This window comes from Bos javanicus, chromosome 21 (genome assembly GCF_032452875.1).
Source record: "Bos javanicus breed banteng chromosome 21, ARS-OSU_banteng_1.0, whole genome shotgun sequence".
NCBI lineage: Eukaryota > Metazoa > Chordata > Mammalia > Artiodactyla > Bovidae > Bos > Bos javanicus.
In genome coordinates this window covers 17139677-17161171 of record NC_083888.1, presented here as the reverse complement: position 1 = coordinate 17161171, position 21495 = coordinate 17139677, and the positions used below count along the sequence as shown (strand labels likewise).

Here is a 21495-nt window from a genome sequence, read left to right as displayed (position 1 = left end):
TAGGATATTTTGGAAAAAAGCAAAATTATGGAGACAATCAAAAGGTCAGCGGTTGACAGAGGTTGATGAAGAGGAAGTGATGAGTAGAGGGAGCACAGAGGATCTTTTAGGGCAGTGCAATTACTCTGCATAATATATAATGATGGATACAGGTCATTTTACATTTGTCCAAATGCATTAGATGTATAACATAACGTGTGAACCCTAATGTAAACTCTGGACTTTGGGTGGTAATGATGTGTCGATGTTAGTTCATTGATTGTCAAACATTTACCACTGTGGTGGGAGATGTTGATAACAGGGAAGGCTATAGCTATGAAGGGATAGGGTGCCTATGGAAAATTTCTGTACCTTCCTCTCAATCTTGTTGTGAATCAAAGTTTCTCTAAAATGTAATATCTAGGAACTTCTCTGGTGGTCCGTTGGCTAAGAATCCTCACTCCCAATGCAGGGGGTAAGTTCAGTCTCTGGTCAGGGAACTAAGATCCTGCATGCTGCAAGGCATGGTAAATAGATAAATAAGTAAATGTAATTTCTTTTTTTTTAAAGAAGTGTTTATAAAGTTGCAAGGAAAGGAAGTCTTATATATTGTTGTTGAGTGTGTTTTTTTAATCAGTTTATTTACATGTAAAAAAGTCATCTAATTTCACCAAAATATTGACAATGATTATCTAGAGGTAGTTGGATAATGGGTGATTGAAGACAGAAGTACGGTTGTATTGTTGTTGTTTGATTTCCAAATTATATTTTATTAAATATTCAGAAAAACAAAACTGCATTTGTTTTAAATCAAGTATCTATAATTATTTTAAAAAGTATAGTTAGGTTTTTTAATGTCTATGAAAGATTTTTATTTTTTCTGTATTGTTTCATCAAATTAAAGAGATGAAACAAGTTTATATGGATGCTAAGGGGTCCCCCCGTTAATGCAACGAGACTGTAATTTGGGAGAATAAGTGAGATGTTAAGCCATTGCTAAGGTTCAGCTTGGAGACTGCACATTCTGTCGTTATTAATGGAAGGACGAATGGAGAGAGGGTAGCTGAACTGAAGAGTGAGAGGCAATGGAGGGATACAAATCGAGATGAACAGTGGCTGACTCGGCAAAACTATTAAATGATTTTGCAAAAGACCTGTCACAATGGATAAACGGTCCCTCCGGAAGAAACAGCTTAGCATTCCTGCAGTGCACACACAATAATTTCCAGGGATGAGGCTGAGAGGAAAGAGACAGAATGAAGAAAGGCAAGAAGTTCCAAGATGCCTTAACGAGTCTGCAGACATCTCTTGAATGAGCAAGTGGGAAGAGAGCTAAAGAAGAAAAACCAAAAACAAAGCATGCATGTATTTCATTTTCAGCTTCAGTCACTGGGCAAACATCCACCATTCTGACCTTTATCCGCTCATGAAAAATGGTGAGTTGCTCTGTGGATGTTGACTACATTCTAATTATTTCTGTGGTAAATGAGGCATGAAACCTATTGTCAAAAAACACGATGCCCACCAGCATACAGCCAGGCTTTATCTGCCCAGTAGATCACTCCTGGGCCTTGTCTAAAGGACTCTCAAAATAACACATGCTCACATATTTTTAAGGCAACTTTCAGGTCAATGATTGCCTTTTTTTTTTCTAGCATTTACTTCTGTGCAAGAAAAGAAGAATCTTTCTGAAATATATAATCCTATTACATTAAATAAAGGTAACACACCCAAGGATAAAAGTCAGGAATGGGCCAGGGGGTGGGAAGAGGGCAGCAGAAGTCTCTTGTTTAAAGCATATGTAACAGTTACACCCTTTTGTATGAAAATAAGAACCCTGTTGCTAACACAATTCCTAGGATTCACTCTGCTGATTATTATACGTCATGATTTAGTTCTATTCATCGGAAACGAATCAAAGGTACTCAAACAGCTTGCTGCTGGTTTCAAGCCAACAAGTATCTCCTCTGCCATCCCTTAATGAATATACACTTACCGAAAGGGATATTTTCTGGGTCAAGACATTCTCACGGTGATTTCCCTCTCAACCAAGTAGTTTTCATGTCCTCTGGGTGGGAACCACCATCAACCATCTCCATGAGTAGACATATGATACAAATGTTTGGGTGGAAGAGGCAGCTTTCATTCTGTTGCTCTCCACCAGATTCCATGCCTCTCAAATTTAATTGAAAACTTTTCAAAACACACAGCTGAATCACATCCTATGTGTGGGTATCCTGCCCTGTAAGAAGTTGCCCCAGCCCAAGAAGGGTCAGACTTCAACCTTCAGTATCCTTGGATAGGTTGCAACTGAAAAGTTACTAGTTTGTTGTGTGGAATTACTAGTTAGTTATAAGGGATGGCATGGAGGTAAGGTAATATCCTGCTCTTATGATCACCCATAGAGAAACCACTGCATGTGGAGCCTGACACCAAATTCTTTAGACTTGAATTAGAAAAGGCATTTCTCTGATAGATTTCTTCTTGTTCCAGTTTACAGGCAACTAATCCTCACTGCATTGGATCAAACAGACGGGCACAATCAATTCAGGGAAAGCAAGCAATGCCAGGTCTGCTCAATCTTTCCTCAGTGAACAGCAGAGGAGACGGGAGGTGGTGGGGGGAGCGGCCAAGATGGAGAGAAAGAAAGAAAACGCAGGCATGTCTGCACCCAAGATAGCTCAGCAAAGGCGAAGATGAAAAGACACGTTGAAATATACATCCTGGCAGATGGAAGCACTTGCTGTCAGGGAAAGAAGCTAAAATACCAGCATGATGCCAAACACACCAAGCCTTTGGGTGCTGAGGGGCGTGGAAGGAGCAGGGGCAGACAGAAGCGGCTGTGATGTCAAAATGAAGTCAGTGCAGTGTCTCTGGGGAGGGAAGAGGCCTGGATTTACTTAAGTCACCGGAGTCTATGATCTATAGCATCGTGTGATAAGCAAGTTAATTACTGCACTTAGGTAATTAAATCTCAGAGAAAACCAGTGCCTTCCGAAGCATTATGAATTTAAGCTATTAGATCTTTCTAGGCTTGACTGGCCATTTGGTGAGAAGTCACATTGGAATGGCTGCCTAACAGTGGCAGGATGAAAATTCATGAAAATGAACTGGAAGTAAGAGACCTCAATATAACGGTTTTCTCTCTGCCTTTGGATGTGAGGATGCTTCCTCAACTATTGGTAGCCACTTCTTTCCCCAGTGGCTCAATTCCCCTCTCCCTCCCTTTGCTTAAAATGTGGGCAATGACATTCCTTCCATCCTCTGATGTTTGTTGATACTCTTTTCTCTCTCTTGGCCATTATATCTCTCTTTCTTCCACCTAAATACAATTTGCCTAAAGTGCAGGGCATCAAAGGGGCTCATGTGGATAACAGTTATCCATCTCCTGACTCATTAACAATCCTCACCATTCTCAGAGACCCATCCTTTCCCTGCCATGGCTGTGAGTCAGGTTCTCGGGCCAACGTGTTCGTCAGCATCATGTATTCTGAGACGCAACGTTGCTATTTAAGAATGGGAAGATTAAATTATTCCTTGTCCCCCAGGCGTGCTGATATTAATGATGAGATTGCCTCTTCTGAGCTGACTAATGACTCCAAAATGATACCTGTACACATATAAACATGTAACTGTCAAACCATACATAAGTAAGTGTGTATGTGTGTTGCTAAGCTGCATCTTCTTTGTCATAAGCAAAATTTTATAAAAATGCATATTTATAAATGTACGTAGCTTTCTATGTGCTTTTATGTACAAGTAAGCATCCTCCTCCCTGTCTTCATCAAGAACTCAGGATGTCCCAAGTTTGGCTCCAATAGAACTCTACTGTCTTACCTTCATTTGGCAGTTTCTCCATGCTTTTTTCTTTATCAAACACCCATAGGTCCACGTGACTTTCACTTCTGAGATATTCTCCGATGGAAACACAAAGGTTCAACTTGTGAGCAACTTACCTCTGCAGGTAGATGTCCAGAGACTCTTCCTCAGCATTTAGCAGAGCTGCTGCGCGGGTCAGGAGTTGATGGCTGCAGCTTCCAGATTTGAGTTCCAAGACGAGGAGCCCCAAGCAGAACATGGCTCCCATCTCCTCCAGCTCACCAGTACCAAACTGTAGACCCTGCCAGTTAAAGAGAGCAGTCAACAGTGAGAACAGAGTGGAAATCAGTGAAGACAATCTGTGATTAGGAGGAAGGATTCCTGGATGTACATCTATCACAGAAATGATGAATTAACAGTATTTGTCAGTCACTGCCCAATGAGTTTTCTCATGTGCTTTATGGATCAGCAGTTCTCAGCCTGTATAACATCAACCTTAGGGGAGAACCCCCAAGACAATAATGAGTGGTTAGGGGTATTGAATGGCAGCAGGGTGCTTGAAGATCCAGGAGCCACTCCTCGCCAACTTCTGATAAAGCAGCAATGCTTCTATCTATATTTTACAAAAGGATTTCACAGCTGAAACAAAAGTTTGTAAACAATGTTACTAAGAGAGACTAAAAGTCTGCTTATGCCAAAATACAAAAGAAAGCAATAATAAATTAAAAGAGTTTCTTGTAGAAAAAAAAATGAGATATCCTTTCTCTCCCACAAATTTACCAAACAATGGAGAATGAAGGAGATCTTTCATGTAAAAACACTAAAACTCAAAAAGTAAATAAATAAAAACCACTCACCATTTATTTAGAACCACATATTCAGCTGTACTAAGATAACATATGAAAGCAGAGCCGTGACATATACTCTATGATATCATTAACAATTAGCAAGCACCTTGAATGTTGACCACGTGTCATTCTGTTCTGAGCTCTTTTACATGCATTGACTCAGTGAATCTTTACCAAAGTCCTATGAGTTCATCATAGAGTACTGCGCTGAGCTTCCGTGCTTTATAGCAGGTTCCTGCTAGTTATCTGTTTTAAACATGGTAGTGTATATATGATGATCTAGGTAGGTGAGATGGTTGAGGGGGGTCCAAGAGGGACAGGATGTATGTATACATATAACTGAACTGGAAAAGGTCAGTTTTCATTCCAGTTGCAAAGAAAGGGCAATGCCAAAGAATGCTCAAACGACTGTACAGTTGTCTTCAGTTCACATGCTAGCAATGCAATGTTCAAAATCCTCCAGTCTAGGTTTCAGCAGTATGTGAACTGAGAACTTCCAGATGTACAAGCTGAGTTTAGAAAAGGCAGAGGAACCAGAGATCAAATTGCCAACATTCTTTGAATCATAGAGAAAAGAAGGGAATTCCAGAAAAATCATCTACTTGTGTGTGATTGACTACACAGAAACCTTTGACTGTGTGGATCACAACAAACTGCGGAAAATTCTGAAAGAGATGGGAATACAAGACCACCTTCCTGGCCTCCTAAGAAAGCTGTATGCAAGTCAAGAAGCAACAGTTAGAACCAGGCATGGAACAACGGACTGGTTCAAAATTGGGGAAAGGGTACATCAAGTCTCTGTATTATCATCCTGCTTATTTAACTTCTATGCATAGTACATCATGCAAAATGCTAGGCTGAATGAATCACAAGCTGGAATCAAGATTGCCAGGAGAAATGTCAACAACCTCAGATATGTGGATAATACCATTCAAATGGCAGAAAGCAAAAAGGAAATAAAAAGCCTCTTGATGAAGGTGAAATAGAAGAGTGAAAAGCTGGCTTAAAACCTAACATTCAAAAACCTAATATCATGGCAACCAGTCCCATCACTTCAAGGCAAATAAAAAGGGAAAAAGTGGAAACAGTGATAGATTTTACTTTCTTGGGCCACAAAATCACTTCAGACAGTGACTGCAGTCACAAAATTAAAAGACGCTTGCTCCATAAAAGAAAAACTATGACAACCCTACACAGCATATTAAAAAGCACATATGTCACTTTTCCAACAAAGGTCTGTGTCATCAAAGCTATGGTTTTTCCAGTATGTATGGATGTGAGACTTGGACAATAATGAAGGCTTAGTGCCAAAGAATTGATGCTTTCAAACTGTGGTGTTGGGGAAGACTCTTGAGAGTCCCTTGGACTTCAAGGAGATCAAATCAGTCAATTCTAAAGAAAATCAACTCTGAATATTCATCGGAAAGAAAGATGCTGAAGCTGAAGTTACAATACTTTGGCCGCCTGATGTAAGAGCCAACTCATTGGAAAAGATCCTGATGCTGGGAAAGATTGAGGGCAGGAGGAGAAAGGGATGACAGAGGATGAGATGGTGGGATGGCATCACTGACTCAATGGACATGAGTCTGAGCAAACTGTGGGAGACAGTGAAGGACAGGAAAGCCCGGCGTGCTTACAGTTCATGGGGTCTTAAAGAGTCGGACACAACTTGGTGACTAAACAACAGCAACAAATAGCTGATTCACTTTGTTGTACAGCAGAAACTAACACAACATTGTAAAGCAATTATATTTTTTTTAAAAGCCCTACAAGGTGTATGTGTGTGTGTGTGTTACTTCAGTCGTGTCCGACCCTTTGCAACCCTATGTATGTAGCCCACATGCGGAGCTCTTCTGTCCATGGGATTTCCTAGGCAAGAATACTGGAGTGGGTTGCCACCCCCGCCTCCTGGGGGATCTTCCCCACGCTGGGGTCAGTCCTGCTTCTCTTATTTCTCTTGCTTTGGCAGGTGGGTTTTTTTACCATTAGCGCCACCTGGAGACTCATAAATTGATTCTGACTTAACAACTCAACAAACTGCTATATGTAGACTGGGAGGAACTCTGTATTACTTGATGAGCTACAAAGTGCATGCTTTTTGAAGTTAAATTGGATTTGAACCCTCATTTTACTATTTTATGAATGTGTTATTTTAGAATTGTGAACTTCATTCACCTTGATTTTCTCATCCATAAAAGAGATTATAATTCCTCCCTCCACATACTTAGATGTGCCGTGAGAAAGAATATTTCAAAGTCCCCACAATATTGATCAGTTTTATCTCAATTTTTCTTTTCTTCTTCCTATAAAGATATTTAATACAACAGAATTCAATGTAGTTCTGAGGTCTTCATGTTTATAAAGTACACTTCACTTACTTGAAAAAATCAATAGTTGAATATTATATTTTTTAAAAAATAGATTTTCCATCCAAAGAATAGTAATCTAGAAGACAGGGATGTGATAGTAAAAATTTTAAAAGATTGGCCTAAGTGTCCCAAGGAAAAATGAAGTTCCAAGTTAGGAAACTATTTCATGAAAGAATTCCTAGGTAAAATGATAAAGAAATGTGTAAAGTCCTCAACTTTATTTCAGCTGTTTAAAAATGTGGTTTGCTGGATGTTTGGACACCTGTTTACCTGAAGAAAGGAGACATTACTTCAGAGTTAAGGGAAGTCTGTTCCTCTGTAAACAACAGCAGCAGGAGGGGAAAGACAGAAGTTTAACAAGTGGTTTTCCTTAGGTCAATCGAGAAGATCCCTTTTCACAAAAAGAGAAAAGATCTCAGTCTCTTTCCTGCTACAGCAGCTCTGAGGTCCAGTGCTTTCCCTCCTCCCATTTTCCTGACTGCTCTGCTTCGTTCTACAATGGCTGGCTTGGTCAGAAACAGTGGAGTGGAGGTCAGACCGTCCTCCTCCACCCTCCTGCCTCGCTGGTGGCAAAGGGGAATAAACAAGGAGGGTATGAGCAAGAATCCAGGCTCTAGGGATAGGCAACATAACTGATCCACATGTGTTACCCCAGCATCCAGTCCAACATATAACAAGTCAGAGAAAAGAAGAGTCCTGGGGGAAATAAATCTCATAGCAGGCACAATATTGGCAGATCAGAGGAAATTTCTACATACAAGTCAAATTCTGTACAGCAACAGTCAAAAAGATAGCTTTTTTTTTTTTTTTACTACCATATCGCCTTATTTTTTAGATTAATTCATTTTTAATTGGAGGATAATTGCTTTACAGTATTGTGTTGGTTTCTGCCATACATCAATATGAATCAGCCATAGATATACATATATCCCCTCCCTCTTGAACCTTCCTCCCATCTCTCAGCCTTTTAAACTCCTCTGGGTTTTTACAGAGCCCTAGTTTGAGTTCCCTGAGTCATACAGCAAATTCCCATTGGCTATCTATTTTACATATGGTATTGTATATGTTTCTAGGATACTCTCGCCATTCTTCCCAACCTTGAAAAAAAAAGAAAAAAAATAGCATTTTTATAATGCAAAAAGAGTCTCAGAATAGATATCAGTTCACTTATTTCAGTTAATGGTTAGTAAAATAAAATGACTAGACAAGAAGACATCAAATAAAGTAACTTACAGCATTTACTGACTGTGGGGCCTTGAGGAACACCTGTTCCATTTCGCTCTCTACTATGAATCTCACTTTAGTAACCTATGATTTTTACTCCCAAACAGTATGAAGAACATTTGTTTATCCAAATGGCCTCTTCTTCTGTCCTACATCCAGCCTGGAGTGAAAATCTCAGAGGCAAGGATTAAGCAATATATGTTTTTTTATATCCCTGGCATGGAATACATAGTTCAGCATATGGTATATCCTCCATATATTATAAATGGGTAAGTAATGGCTATAAATGTATGGATATGCAGAGGCATGGGTGTGCGTTCCTTGGATACTTATTGTATTTGCTAAGTGGAACTATATTTCTCTGGATAGCAGATATAGGAATGCCTTTAAATTCTGTTCTCCTGTTGTTAAATGCCATGAGCAATTTTTAAAAATTCTTATTTTATTTTCGCTCCAGGAGATGCATTTACTCCCTGGATACATTTGGGGAAACAGGTAAACAAAATTTAAAAATTCTCTTATCTACATTGGTCAGTTACTATGTACTCACAGCAGTAGTTTTATAGATAAATCTGGCTTTGGGTTAGTTTAAAAGTGTATCTTAGTAAAACAGAGAACCAATTTTCCTCTCCCTAAGCTTAGTTCGATTAATTAGGATTTGTTTTTCACAGGCAATGACAAAAAGTCTGACTAAAGTGACTTAATAATAAATGGAACATTATTTTTTGCATATCATAAATTTTGATGGGTATTAAGTTTCTGGCCTTATTTCAGTTGTCTTAACAAAATCAGGGTCACTGTATCTGCTATTCTTCTGATTTTCTCATCATGACTGCAAGGTGGCTGCAGTAGCTCCAGCCAGCACATCACCATTCAAGGAAGGAGAAAGAGAAAGTGGGGGGGGGGGGGGGGGGAAATGACAGCATTTTCTTGCTTATACTTTATTGGTCAGAATTATGTAATAAAGCAAACACTAGCTTTAGAATTGTCTGGTAACTAAATAAGTTTAGATTGCTCATCCTTTTTAATAAAGATATGTAAGACAGAAGAGTGTTAGAAACAAGACTGGGTGAGTCCAGCAAGGACACACCAATATCCATGTACCAATGCTGCTAGAAAGTACAGCTCTTTATTTTTTCAACACATTGGTAAGCAAAACTCACTGGCATAGTTCTTTACATATACATATATTTTTAAACTTTTCTTAATAATCTACCCCAAAATAAGTGAAATTCACAACTATATTTGTTCCCCAAATTGGCTAATAGCCTCACCCTCATATAATTTTTAAATATCAACATGGGAAGAATATTTGTATTACTGTAGAAAATTACTTATTTTAATATTTTAAAATAAGTTTTAAAATAACTTTAAAGTCTAAAATTTAATTTTTTATTTTAATATTTGTATTATTGCAGAAAATTATATATTGGTAAGACAAACATAGAATCCACAGAAGATAAGTTTATAAAGCATGAATACTGATAAGCAAGATACTAAGCAAGATACTTATCAAGATACTGGTGAGCATAGAGAAAAACCAATTAAAAATCAAACATGGGGAAATATTCTATTTTATTACTTAAAAATACTTCTTACACTCCGCAAATTGGTAGATAAACACACTCAAATTGAAAATATTTAGTGCTGACTCTTATGATAAAAGCTGGCACATATCAAAATACAATGACTATTTGATATGATAATATTACTTCTGAGAATTTTTCCTAAGGAACCAATTCTAATAAAAGTGAAGCCGTATGCACAAAATGTGTATCATGTCAAAGTTATACATAGTAATTAAAATTTTTTGAGAGAAAAGTCTAAATATTTAATAAGGAAAAATGACTAATGAAATTATAGTGGAATAAATTTTATGAGATATAATGAAGTAATAATTATAACAATTTGACAATAAGCGATAATGTTTATGATTTAATGATAAGTGTGAAAAGCAAAATACAAAGCACATAATGATGTGATTTCTGGTGAAGATTTAGAAATGAAAACCCCTCACGTACACTTTCAGACACTAGTGATATGATTTGCCTGTAATACACAAACACATAGACAGGGGTAATATCAGTAAAACATTCATGTGCAAAATACTTTTAAAAATTATCACTCCCTAGAAAAATGTTTTAAAAGCTACGTAGGACGTCCCTGATGATCCGATCATTGAGAATCTGCCTTCTAATACAGGGTATGCTCATTAGATCCCTGCTCCCTGAGGATCCCACATGTCACTGGGCAACTAAGCCCATGCATCACAACCACTGAGCCCAAGAGCCGAAACCACTGAAGCCTGTGCACCCTAGAGCCTCTTTTCCACAGCAAGCGAAGCCGCTGCATTGAGAAGCCCACGCACCGCAGCTAGAGAGTAGCGCCTATTCACTGCAACCAGAGAAAGCCCACGTGTAACGGTGAAGACCTGCTGCAGCCAAAAAAAAAATCTGTACATAGCATGTCAATAAACTAGTGTAATTACATTTAGAAATTGTAGGATCTTCTATCGTTAATATTCTGAAGTACAGTAAGATTTATTTCTTTTATGTGTAATTCAGTGACAGTAAAGATTGGTGTCTTTCATTAGTTCTAGAAAAATGTCACCCATTATTTCTTAGAATAATTTATTCCCCCATTCCCTATCTACTCCAAAACTCTTAACTCTACTTTCATATTTTGTTATTTCTTTCTATCTCTGTGATTCTGAATATTTTATACAAATACTCCATTTTCATAATTCTCTCTCCAGCTTTATTGAATCATTTTTCTAACATATCCATCTCAAAACCTGTCTCTGAAATACTATAAACACAGTTATTTATATGCTCTACCTGATCAGTCCTAAATATAGTCTTTGTGTGAATCATTTATTGGTTTGATTTTTCTGTTTAGTGGCAATAACATAGGCTTCTTTGCTCATTTTATGATTTTTCAAGAATTCTAAATTTGCATATTATTTAATTCAAAGAAAGTATTTGTGGATTTATTTTTAATGTTCTTGTCTCCAGAATGATCTTATGCTTGACTCCCCTAGGTACTTGGGAACAGCCAATAAAGGACCAGTATAGGCTGAAGTTTGGGCTTGAAGCCTTTTGGGTTCTACTGTCCAACTGAATTATGTTCCCAAATCTGCTTAAAGGAGGGTTTGTGTTGAGAAATTATGAATAAAAACTTTTCCATTTTTTCCTGCTCTACCCAAAGCCATGGCCAAAAGACATTCAGGCAAACCTACTTTCTTGCTTTTCACAGATTGCATTTTCACCAGTTTACTGACTGCAGTTGTCATCTTCCGAGGACCTAACTTTGCGTGGTCAAGTCTTCAATCAGTCCTCAGATCTTGCATGGGCCTCTCTCTGTGTCCAAAACCCAAGTTATAAGTGAATAGGGATTAATTTCTGCCCCCAAAGACCAACAATGTCTGGCAAAACCTATCTTTATTTTTAATAAAACTAGACTTCATTGAACACCCTCTATAAGCAAAGAGGAAAGAGGTTACATGCTTCATGCTGTCATGTGTAGAAATACTACAGTTAAAAAGGGTGGCACTCAAAAGACACTAAACAAGTTTCATTTTTAAAAATACAATTACTTCCAGAAATGAGAAAACAATCTGGGAGATTTCTTATTTATATCTTGGAAATAATCAAGAGATATCATTGCCCTGGTGCAAGGATAGCAAAAAGGAATGATGAGAGAATAAGAGGTCAGAAGAAATTGCACTGCTGAGATGGAAAAGGGCATTTCTACATTAAAATCCAAATGGAAAGAGTTCACACACTATTCAACGCAGAAAATGAAATTCATTCTGTATAAGATAACCTTGAGAAATTTTCCAGCATCTCAAGGGAAAGCTGGATAAACCTGATGAGTTAAATATGTAAACAAGAATCATGGAACAGATTTAGGAAAAGCAATCTTGTACTTCGAGACTAGATAGTGTGGAAGTCATAACACAAGTCAAGAAAAAGAAAAAAGGGATGAGGAGAAAGAAGAAAGAACTTCCTTACATTAAAAAAAAAAAAACCTAAGTCTGCAGATCAAACAAGTTCACCAAATACAAGTGCTGTAATTAATTAAAAGAAACCAAAAAAGTGTATAGATCCCAATAAATAATTTAAAATTAAATAGTAAAATTTGCTCACACCAATAGACACAAAAAATAGTAAGGCAATGACATATAGAACTGAGGAGAAAATATTGTGTCTTGAAAAATGTTGTTTACATGTGAGGGCCCTGCAGGAAGATAAACCAAGGATGAGAAAGAGTTAAATACAAACCACATATTGATAAGGAAAATTTCAGGGACTTCTGTGAAGGTCCAGCGGCTAGGACTCTGTGCTCCCAGTGCAAGGGTGCAGTTCTGATCATTGGTCAGGGAACTGAGATCCTACATGCCTCCCAGCATGGCCATACAAATAATCAGAACTCAAAAAATTCAGAATTTCTTTTAAAATATTATTATAACTGTATTGTTTACAATAACCAATACATGGAATGAACCTAAGAATCCATCAATCAATAACTTGATGAAGAAAATGTGATATAGACATATAGATATGGATCCATCAGAATATTAGTCTAAATACAATAGAAGGAAATCTTGCCATTTGCAGCAACATGTAAAGACATTGAGGGCATTACATTAAGTGAAATACGTTAAGGAAAGACAAAGACCGTATGATCTCACTTACATGTGGAATCTACGAGAAAAAAAAAACATCTCACAACGAACAGACTGGCGATCGCTAAAAGTAAAGAGTGGAAGGAGGGCAACATGGGTGAAGATGATCAAAAGTTAAAATGTCCAATAGTAAAAATGTAAAATGCCCTCATAGTCAATGAAAGAGTCCAAAATGCAGTACTTGGGTGCAATCTCAAAAATGACAGAATGATCTCTGTCATTTTCAAGGCAAACCATTCAATAGCACAGTAATCCAAGGCTATATGCCCCAACCAGTATTGTTAAAGAAGCTGAAGTTGAATGGTTCTATGAAGACCGACAAGACATTCTAGAACTAACAACCAAAAAAGATGTATTTTTCATCATTGGGGACTAGAATGCAAAAGTAGGAAGTCAAGACATACCTGGAGTAACAGGCAAATTTGGCCTTGGAGTACAGAATGAAGCAGGGCAAAGGCTAACAGAGTTTTGCCAAGAGAACACACCAGTCATAGCAAAAACCCTTTTCCAACAACACAAGAGAAGACTCTACACATGGACATCACCACATAGTCAATAGTGAAATCAGATTGACTATATTCTTTGCAGCCAAAAATGGAGAAGCTCTATACAGTCAGGAAAGACCGGGAGCTAACTGTGGGTCAGATCATGAACTCCTTATTGCCAAATTCCGACTTAAAATGAAGAAAGTAGGGAAAATCACTAGACCATTCAGGTATGACCTGAATCAAATCCCTTATGATTATACAGTGGAAGTGACAAATAGATTCAAGGGATTAGGTCTGATAGAGTGCCTGAAGAACTATGGACGGAGGTTCGTGACACTGTACAGGAGGCACTGATCAAGACAATCCCCAAGAAAAAGAAATGCAAAAAGGCAAAATGGTTGCCTGAGGAGGCCTTACAAATAGCTGTGAAAAGAAGAGAAGCAAAAGGCAGAGGAGAAAAGGAAAGATATATCCAAGTTGAGTGCCGAAGACTTGATATTTTGAACTGTGGTGTTGGAGAAGAATCTTGAGAGTCCCTTGGACTGCAAGGAGATACAACCAGTCCATCCTATAGGAGATCAGTCCTGAGTGTTCATTGGAAGGACTGAAGCTGAAACTCCAATATTTTGGCCACCTGATGCGGAGAGCTGACTAACTTGAAAAGACCCTAATGTTGGGAAAAATTGACAGTGGGAGAAGAAGGGATGACAGAGATGAGATGGTTTGATGGCATCATCAACACAATGGACGTGAGTTTGTGTGAACTCTGGGAGTTGGTGATGGACAGAGAGGCCTGGCGTGCTGCAGTCCATGGGGTCACAAAAGTCAGACATGACTGAGTGACTGAGCTGAACTGAACTGAACTGAACCCATTTGAATGCAGAGTTTCAAAGAAGAACAAGGAGAGGCTATAAGAAAGCTTCCCTCAGTTATCAATGCAAAGAAATAGAGGAAAATAATAGAATGGGAAAGACTAGAGATCTCTTCAAGAAAATTAGAGATATCATGGGAACATTTCATGTGACGATGGACGAAACGAAGGTCTGAAATGGTATGGAACTAATAGAAGCAGAAGATATTAAGAGGTGGCAAGAATACACAGAAGAACTATACAAAACAGATCTTAATGACCCAGATGACCATGATGGTGTGATCACTCACCTAGAGTCAGACATCCTGGAGTGTGAAGTCAAGTGGGGCTTAGGAAGCATCACTGCAAACAAAGCTAGTGGAGGTGATGGAATTCCAGCTATGCTATTTAAAGTCCTAAAAGATGATGCTGTGAAAGTGCTGCACCCAATATGCCAGCCACTTTGGAAAACTTAGCAGTGGCCACAGGACTGGAAATGATCAGTTTTCATTCCAATCCCAAAGAAAGTCAACGCCAAAGAATGTTCATACTACTGCTCAATTGAACTCATCTCACACGCTAGCAAAGCAATGCTCAAAATTCTCAAAGTCAAGCTTCAACAGTACGTGAACTGAGAACTTTCACATGTTCAAGCTGAATTTAGGAAAGGCAGAGGAACAAGAGATCAAATTGCCAACATTCGTTGGATCATCAAAAAAGACATAGAATTCCAGAAAAAAATTCTACTTATGCTTTATTGATTACACCAAAGCCTTTGACTGTGTGGATCAAGACAAATTGTGAAAAATTCTTCAAGAGATGAGAATATCAGACCACCTTATCTACCTCCTGAGAAATCTCTATGCAGGTCAAGAAGCAACAGTTAGAACTGGAGGGAGAGGGTGGGAAGATTTGGGAGAATGGCATTGAAACATGTATAATATCATGTATGAAATGAGTTGCCGGTCCAGGTTCGATGCACGATACTGGATGCTTGGGGCTGGTGCACTGGGACCACCCAGAGGGATGGTATGGGGAGGGAGGAGGGAGGAGGGTTCAGGATGGGGAATACATGTATACCTGTGGCGGATTCATTTTGATATTTGGCAAAACTAAAGCAATATTGTAAAGTTTAAAAATAAAATTAAAAAAATTTAAAAAAAATTAAAAAAAAAAAAAAAGAACTGGACATGGAACAATGGACTGGTCCAAAATTGGGAAAGGAGTACATTAAAGCTGTATACTGTCACCCTGCTTATTTAACTTATATGCAGAGTACAACATGAGAAATGCTGAGCTGGAGGAAGCACAAGCTGGAATCAAGATTGCCGGGAGAAATATCATTAACCTCAGATATGCAGATGACACCACCCTTATGGCAGAAAGTGAAGAGGAACTAAAGAGCCTCTTGATGAAAGTGAAAGTGGAGAGTGAAAAAGTTGGCTTAAAGCTCAACATTCAGAAAATGAAGATCATGGCATCCGGTCCCATCACTTCATGGCAAATAGATGGGGAAACAGTGGAAACAGTGTCAGACTTTATTTTCTTGGGCTCCAAAATCACTGCAAATGGTGACTGCAGCCATGAAATTAAAAGATGCTTGCTCCTTGGAAGAAAAGCTATGACCAACCTAGACAGCATATTAAAAAGCAGAGACATTACTTTGCCAACAAAGGTCCATTGAGTCAAAGCTATGGTTTTCCCAATAGTCATGTATGGATGTGAGAGTAGGAATATAAAGAAAGCTGAGTGCTGAAGAATAGATGCTTTTGAACTGTAGTGTTGGAGAAGACTCCTGAAAGTCCCTTGGACTGCAAGGAGATCAAACCAGTCAGTCCTCAAGGAAATCAGTCATGAAAATTCACTGGAAGCACTGATGCTGAAGCTGAAACTCCAAAACTTTGGCCACCTAATGTGAACAACTGACTCATTTTAAAAGACCCTGATGCTGGGAAGGATTGAAGGCAGGATGAGAAGGGGATGACAGAGGATGAGATGATTAGTTGGCATCACCAACTCAATGGACGAGTTTGAGCAAGCTCCCAGAATTGACGATGGACAGGGAAGCCTGGTGTGCTGCAGTCTATGGCTTCACAAAGATTCAGACGCAAATGAGCCACTGAACTGAACTGAACTGAACTGAATTGTAAAATAAATGTTATAGGGATATTTTGTACAATGTAGTGATTATAGTTAATACCGTATCATGTATTTGAAAGTTGCTAATAAACTAAATCATAAAAGTTCTCTCCATATACACACACAAAAAAATTGTATGTGTGTGTGGTGATGAATATTAATGAAAGGTGATGATGATTTCTCAGTCTATACATATATCAAATCACTATGTTGTTCAGCTGAAAGTAATATAACGTTATATGCCAATTATAACTCAATAAAAAGTTGGAAAATATTAGCATAACCCTAAATCCAAGAAACTGATCCTTATAGCATGTAAATAATGCAGTAAGACAAATAATTTTATAGCCTAATCTAGAAGGTATTTTTCTGAGAATGACATGTGGCTGGTGTTATTTGAAAATCTACTAACATAGATGTTAATGGATAGAGATCAAAAAGCAGAGGAGAATAGAGGAAAAATAAACAGGACCTTCTGGATATGTGCATCCATTTTGGATACAAATCTCAGCTTATGAGCTAACAGCACTTACAAAGATGAGAGGGCAGCGTGGTGGGTATCAACACAGGCCCTGGGGCTCCCATTGCTAGTGCCCCAATCCTAGAGCTGCCCTATGCTAACTGTATGGCCATTAAGAAAATCACTCTCGGTGCCTCAATTTTCTAATCTGTAGAATGGGAATAATAATAATCATCATTAATGATAATAATAATAATATCACTATCTACCTCATGGAACTCCTAAGATAATTCAAGGAGTTAAAATATATTAAAAAACTTGATTTAATACATGGCCCATTTCTCATTATACAAGTATTTATTATTATCAACAATAACAGCAAATTCTTACATGAAAGTGTAGTTGCTCAGTCATGTACCCCAGTCTTTGCAACCCCACAGACTGTAGCCTAACAGGCTCCTCTGTCCATGGGATTTTCTAGGCAATAGTACTGGAGTGGATTGCCATTTCCTTCTCCAGGGGATCTTCCCAACCCAGGGCTCGAACCCAGGTCTCCTGCATTGTAGACAGACGCTTTACTGTCTGAGCCACCAGGGAAGTCTTTCTTACATGAAACCAATAGTCAAAATTATACTTGGCATACACAGTCCTTCTTAAAACTATTGCATACTCTCACTACCGTTATTTACCAATATTCAACAAGTTCCAAACAATTCAGTAAGATAAGAAAAAATGGAATCATACATATTAAAAAGGAAGGAAGCACGTTATCATTATTTGAAGACTGATTAGGTACTAAAGCAAACTAAAGGAATCAACTGAAACAGAAAATCTATTAGATAGGAGGCAAGAAATGAGTAAGTAGACAGGTAACAAATTAAATATACAAAAATCAATTTTCTTTCTATGAACCAGCAAAATAAATTATTAAGTATAATAAAAATTCCATCACAATAGCAACACAACTATAAAATATCTAGGAATGGAATTAATAATAAATACCCTAAGGATTATATGATAAATCTCAGGAATTTACCAACAGATAAAATGAAAAAATGTAAAGAAATGAAGGAGCATACTGAATTCTGGGAAAGCAGGGCCCAATGGCACGCAATATCAATTCTCACATTAGTCTATAAAAGCATAGAAAACCAAAACAGCAGTGGGGATTTTCAGACTTGGCAAACTAATTCTACTTTAGAAGAATACATGGCAAAAATATCCAAGAATCATTTTGGAATAAACAGTGAAAATAATAATGAGCGTTTTCCTTTACAGATAGGCAAAAGATCTTACATATTTACAATAATTTACTGTTATGATATTAATGCAGAATATGGCAGTAGATCAAGGGAAGAATACAGAAAGCCCCCAAACCTTGGAATATGTGAAAATTTGCACAAGATAAGAAGCTTTTCAAGTCACAAGAAAATGTACTATATGGGGCTAAAACAAAGACAACTGATTAATATTTCAGGCAAAACTTCTCCCACAAATATAAAAATTTTTATTTTGATTAAAAGGTTAGATATTTAAAAATCAAACAACAATACAGGAAAAAAATACAGATTTTATGTTTCTCATCTCCAGACCAGGAGAAGGTCTTTTAATATATATCTGCAAAGAAGAAACCATAAAGGAAAATATTAGTGATTGAACAAATAAAATATAAAAATATGTAAATTGCCAAAAATATTACAAAAGAAACATGATTTTAATAAAGGGGAAAATTAGCTCTCTTGATACAAAATGCAAATTACTATATTATACCATACTATAACATAGCATGATTTGGTTTTCAATTCAGGTTTAGCCTTGATCCCAAAATTGTACTGGTTTGCTGGTACAGATCTGCAAATTGGCAATGTTATTGCTGGTTACCAGTGGAAGTGCATGTAGTTGCAGTATTTCCAAAGGACAATTTGAAAATGCATCCTTAAGAATGCTTAAGCTCTTGGAGTTAATTCAAATTCCAGAAAGCAATATTAAGAAAATAGTCATAAGACAAACAATAAGAAATTCCTAAATAAGCATTAGTATATCACTAGTCAAATAAACTTGTGTATATTAATATCATGGAATATTAACATTATGTGTTTTGAATAGGCAACTTCACGGGGATAATTTCACAATTTAGTTTAAGCATCTCTGGAATGTTTAAATTTCCTTCTTTTAAAATGTTTTATTTTATTTTCGACTATAGCTGATTGGAACAACAGACTGCTTCCAAATCGGGAAATGAGTATGTCAACACTGTATATTGTCACCCTGCTTATTTAACTTATGTGCAGAGTATATCATGAGAAACACTGGTCTGGATGAAGCACAACCTGGAATCAAGATTGCTGGGAGAAATATCAGTAACCTCAGATACACAGACAACACCACCCTTATGGCAGAAAGTGAAGAATTAAATAGCTTCTTGATACAAGTGAAAGAGAAGAGTGAAAAAACTGGCTTAAAACTGAACATTCAGAAAACAAGATTATGGCATCTGGTCCCATCGCTTCATGACAAATAGATGGGGTAACAATGGAAACAGTGACAGACTTTATTTTGGGGGGTTCCAAAATCACTGCAAAGAAGGCAATGGCAGCACACTCCAGAACTCTTGCCTGGAAAATCCCACGGGCAGAGGAGCCTGGTGGGCTGCAGTCCATGGGGTCGCTAAGAGTCAGACATGACTGAGCAACTTCACTTTCACTTATCACTTTCATGCATTGGAGAAGGAAATGGCAACCCACTCCAGTGTTCTTGCCTGGAGAATCCCAGGGATGGGGGAGCCCTGTGGGCTGCCATCTATGGGGTCACACAGAGTCGGACACGACTGAAGTGACTTAGCACCAAATCACTGCAGCTGGTGACTGCAGCCATGAAATTAAAAGATGCTTGCTCCTTGGAAGAAAAGTTATGACCAACCTAGACAGCATATTAAAAAGCAGAGACACTACTTTGCCAACGAAGGTCCATCTAGTCAAGGCTATGGTTTTTCCAGTAGTCATGTATGGATGTAAGAGTTGGACTACAAAGAAAGCTGAGTGCCAAAGAAGTGATGCTTTTGAACTGTGGTGTTGGAGAAGATTCTTGAGAGCCTCTTGGACTGCAAGGATATCCAACCAGTCCATCCTAAAGGAGATCAGTCATGAATATTCATTGGAAGCACTGATGCTGAAGCTGAAACTCCAATACTTTGGCCACCTGATGAGAAGAGCTGACTCATTTAAAAAGATGCCGGGAAAGATTGAAGGTGTGAGGAGAAAGGGACAACAGAGAATGAGATTGTTGGGTGGCATCACCGATTCAATGGACATGAGTTTGAGTAAATTCTGGGAGCTGGTGATGGACAGGGAGGCCTGGTGTGCTACAGTCCGTGGGGTTGCAAAGAGTCATACACAACTGAGTGACTGAACTGAACTGAACTGATAGGTGATTTACAATGTTGTATTACTTTCAGATGTCCAGCAAAGTGATTTAGTTATGCATATACTATATCTATTCTTTTCCAAAGTCTTTCCTCATGTGGTTATTACAGAGTATTTGGTAGTGTTCCCTGTGTTGTATAGTAGGTACTTGTTGATTATTTTACAAACAATAGTGTGTGTATGTTAATCCCAAACTGCTAATTTATTCCCCTTCCCCTGTTTTTCCCATTTCATAATCACAAGTTTGTTTTCTAAGTCTCTGAACTGATTTCTTTTTTGTAAATAAATTCATTTGTATCATTATTTAGATCCACCCATAATGACAGTATGATGTTTGGCTTTGTCTGACTTACTTCACTTAGTATGATCATCTCCAGAACCATCTATATGGCTGCAAAAGCCATTATTTCATCCAATAGAATATTAAAAGCTAAAGTTGGCTACAGTGCAGTGTATCTTGCAATCCTAATTGCTAATTTTATTTAAAAAATTGTAAATGATTTATATGTCCTAAAATGTTCAAAGTAGTTAGAAATTCATAATGATGACAGTACCCACTTTATTTATTTTTCTTTGTTTGATTTTCCTTATTTTTAGTCATGAAAAATAAGTGATTGCTTTTTCACTCATATTTCCTTAAGCAATGCATGTAAGCTTGAAGAGAGTACTATATCTGAATGAATATGTTATTTTATATAATATGTGATTTAAAATGTATAAGTAAAATTAAATTTAAAATTCATTCTAATAAATCATTAGTTAAATTAAAATTAAATTAAATATTTGAATTTAAATATTTCAAAAGGACAAAAGGCAAAGAATAAAGCTGGCTAGGCATACTTATTTATCTTGAGTACCTGTTTCTTCCTTCACATATATTACCTAGTATCCTCTGAAGGTGAAAGTGTTAGTTGCTTAGTCATGTCTGATTTTGTGATCCCCGTGGACTGTAGCCAGCTAGGCTCCTCTGTCCATGGAATTCTCCAGGCAAGAATACTGCAGTGGGTAGCCCTTCCCTTCTCCAGGACATATTCCTGACCCAGGGATCAAGCCCAGATCTCCTGCACTACAGGCAGATTACTTACTATCTGAGCCACCAGTATCCTCTAGATTCTCTTTAACTCCTTTGGGTCACTGAGCCTGTGCTTGTTTTCATTTTGGGGTTAAACATCTTAAGGTCTAGTAAAGATATAGCAACAAGAAATCTACT

At 37.7% G+C, this 21495-nt stretch overlaps 1 protein-coding gene across 1 annotated transcript in view; it reads right to left on the bottom strand.

The window, feature by feature from the left end:
• Positions 1-21495, bottom strand: part of AGBL1 (AGBL carboxypeptidase 1) — a 926260-nt gene that overhangs the window by 253291 nt on the left and 651474 nt on the right. Inside the window, exon 22 of the mRNA XM_061394342.1 lies at positions 3936-4099. Coding sequence (XP_061250326.1) covers positions 3936-4099 — 164 coding nt within the window. The remainder of the gene's footprint in view (positions 1-3935; positions 4100-21495) is intronic.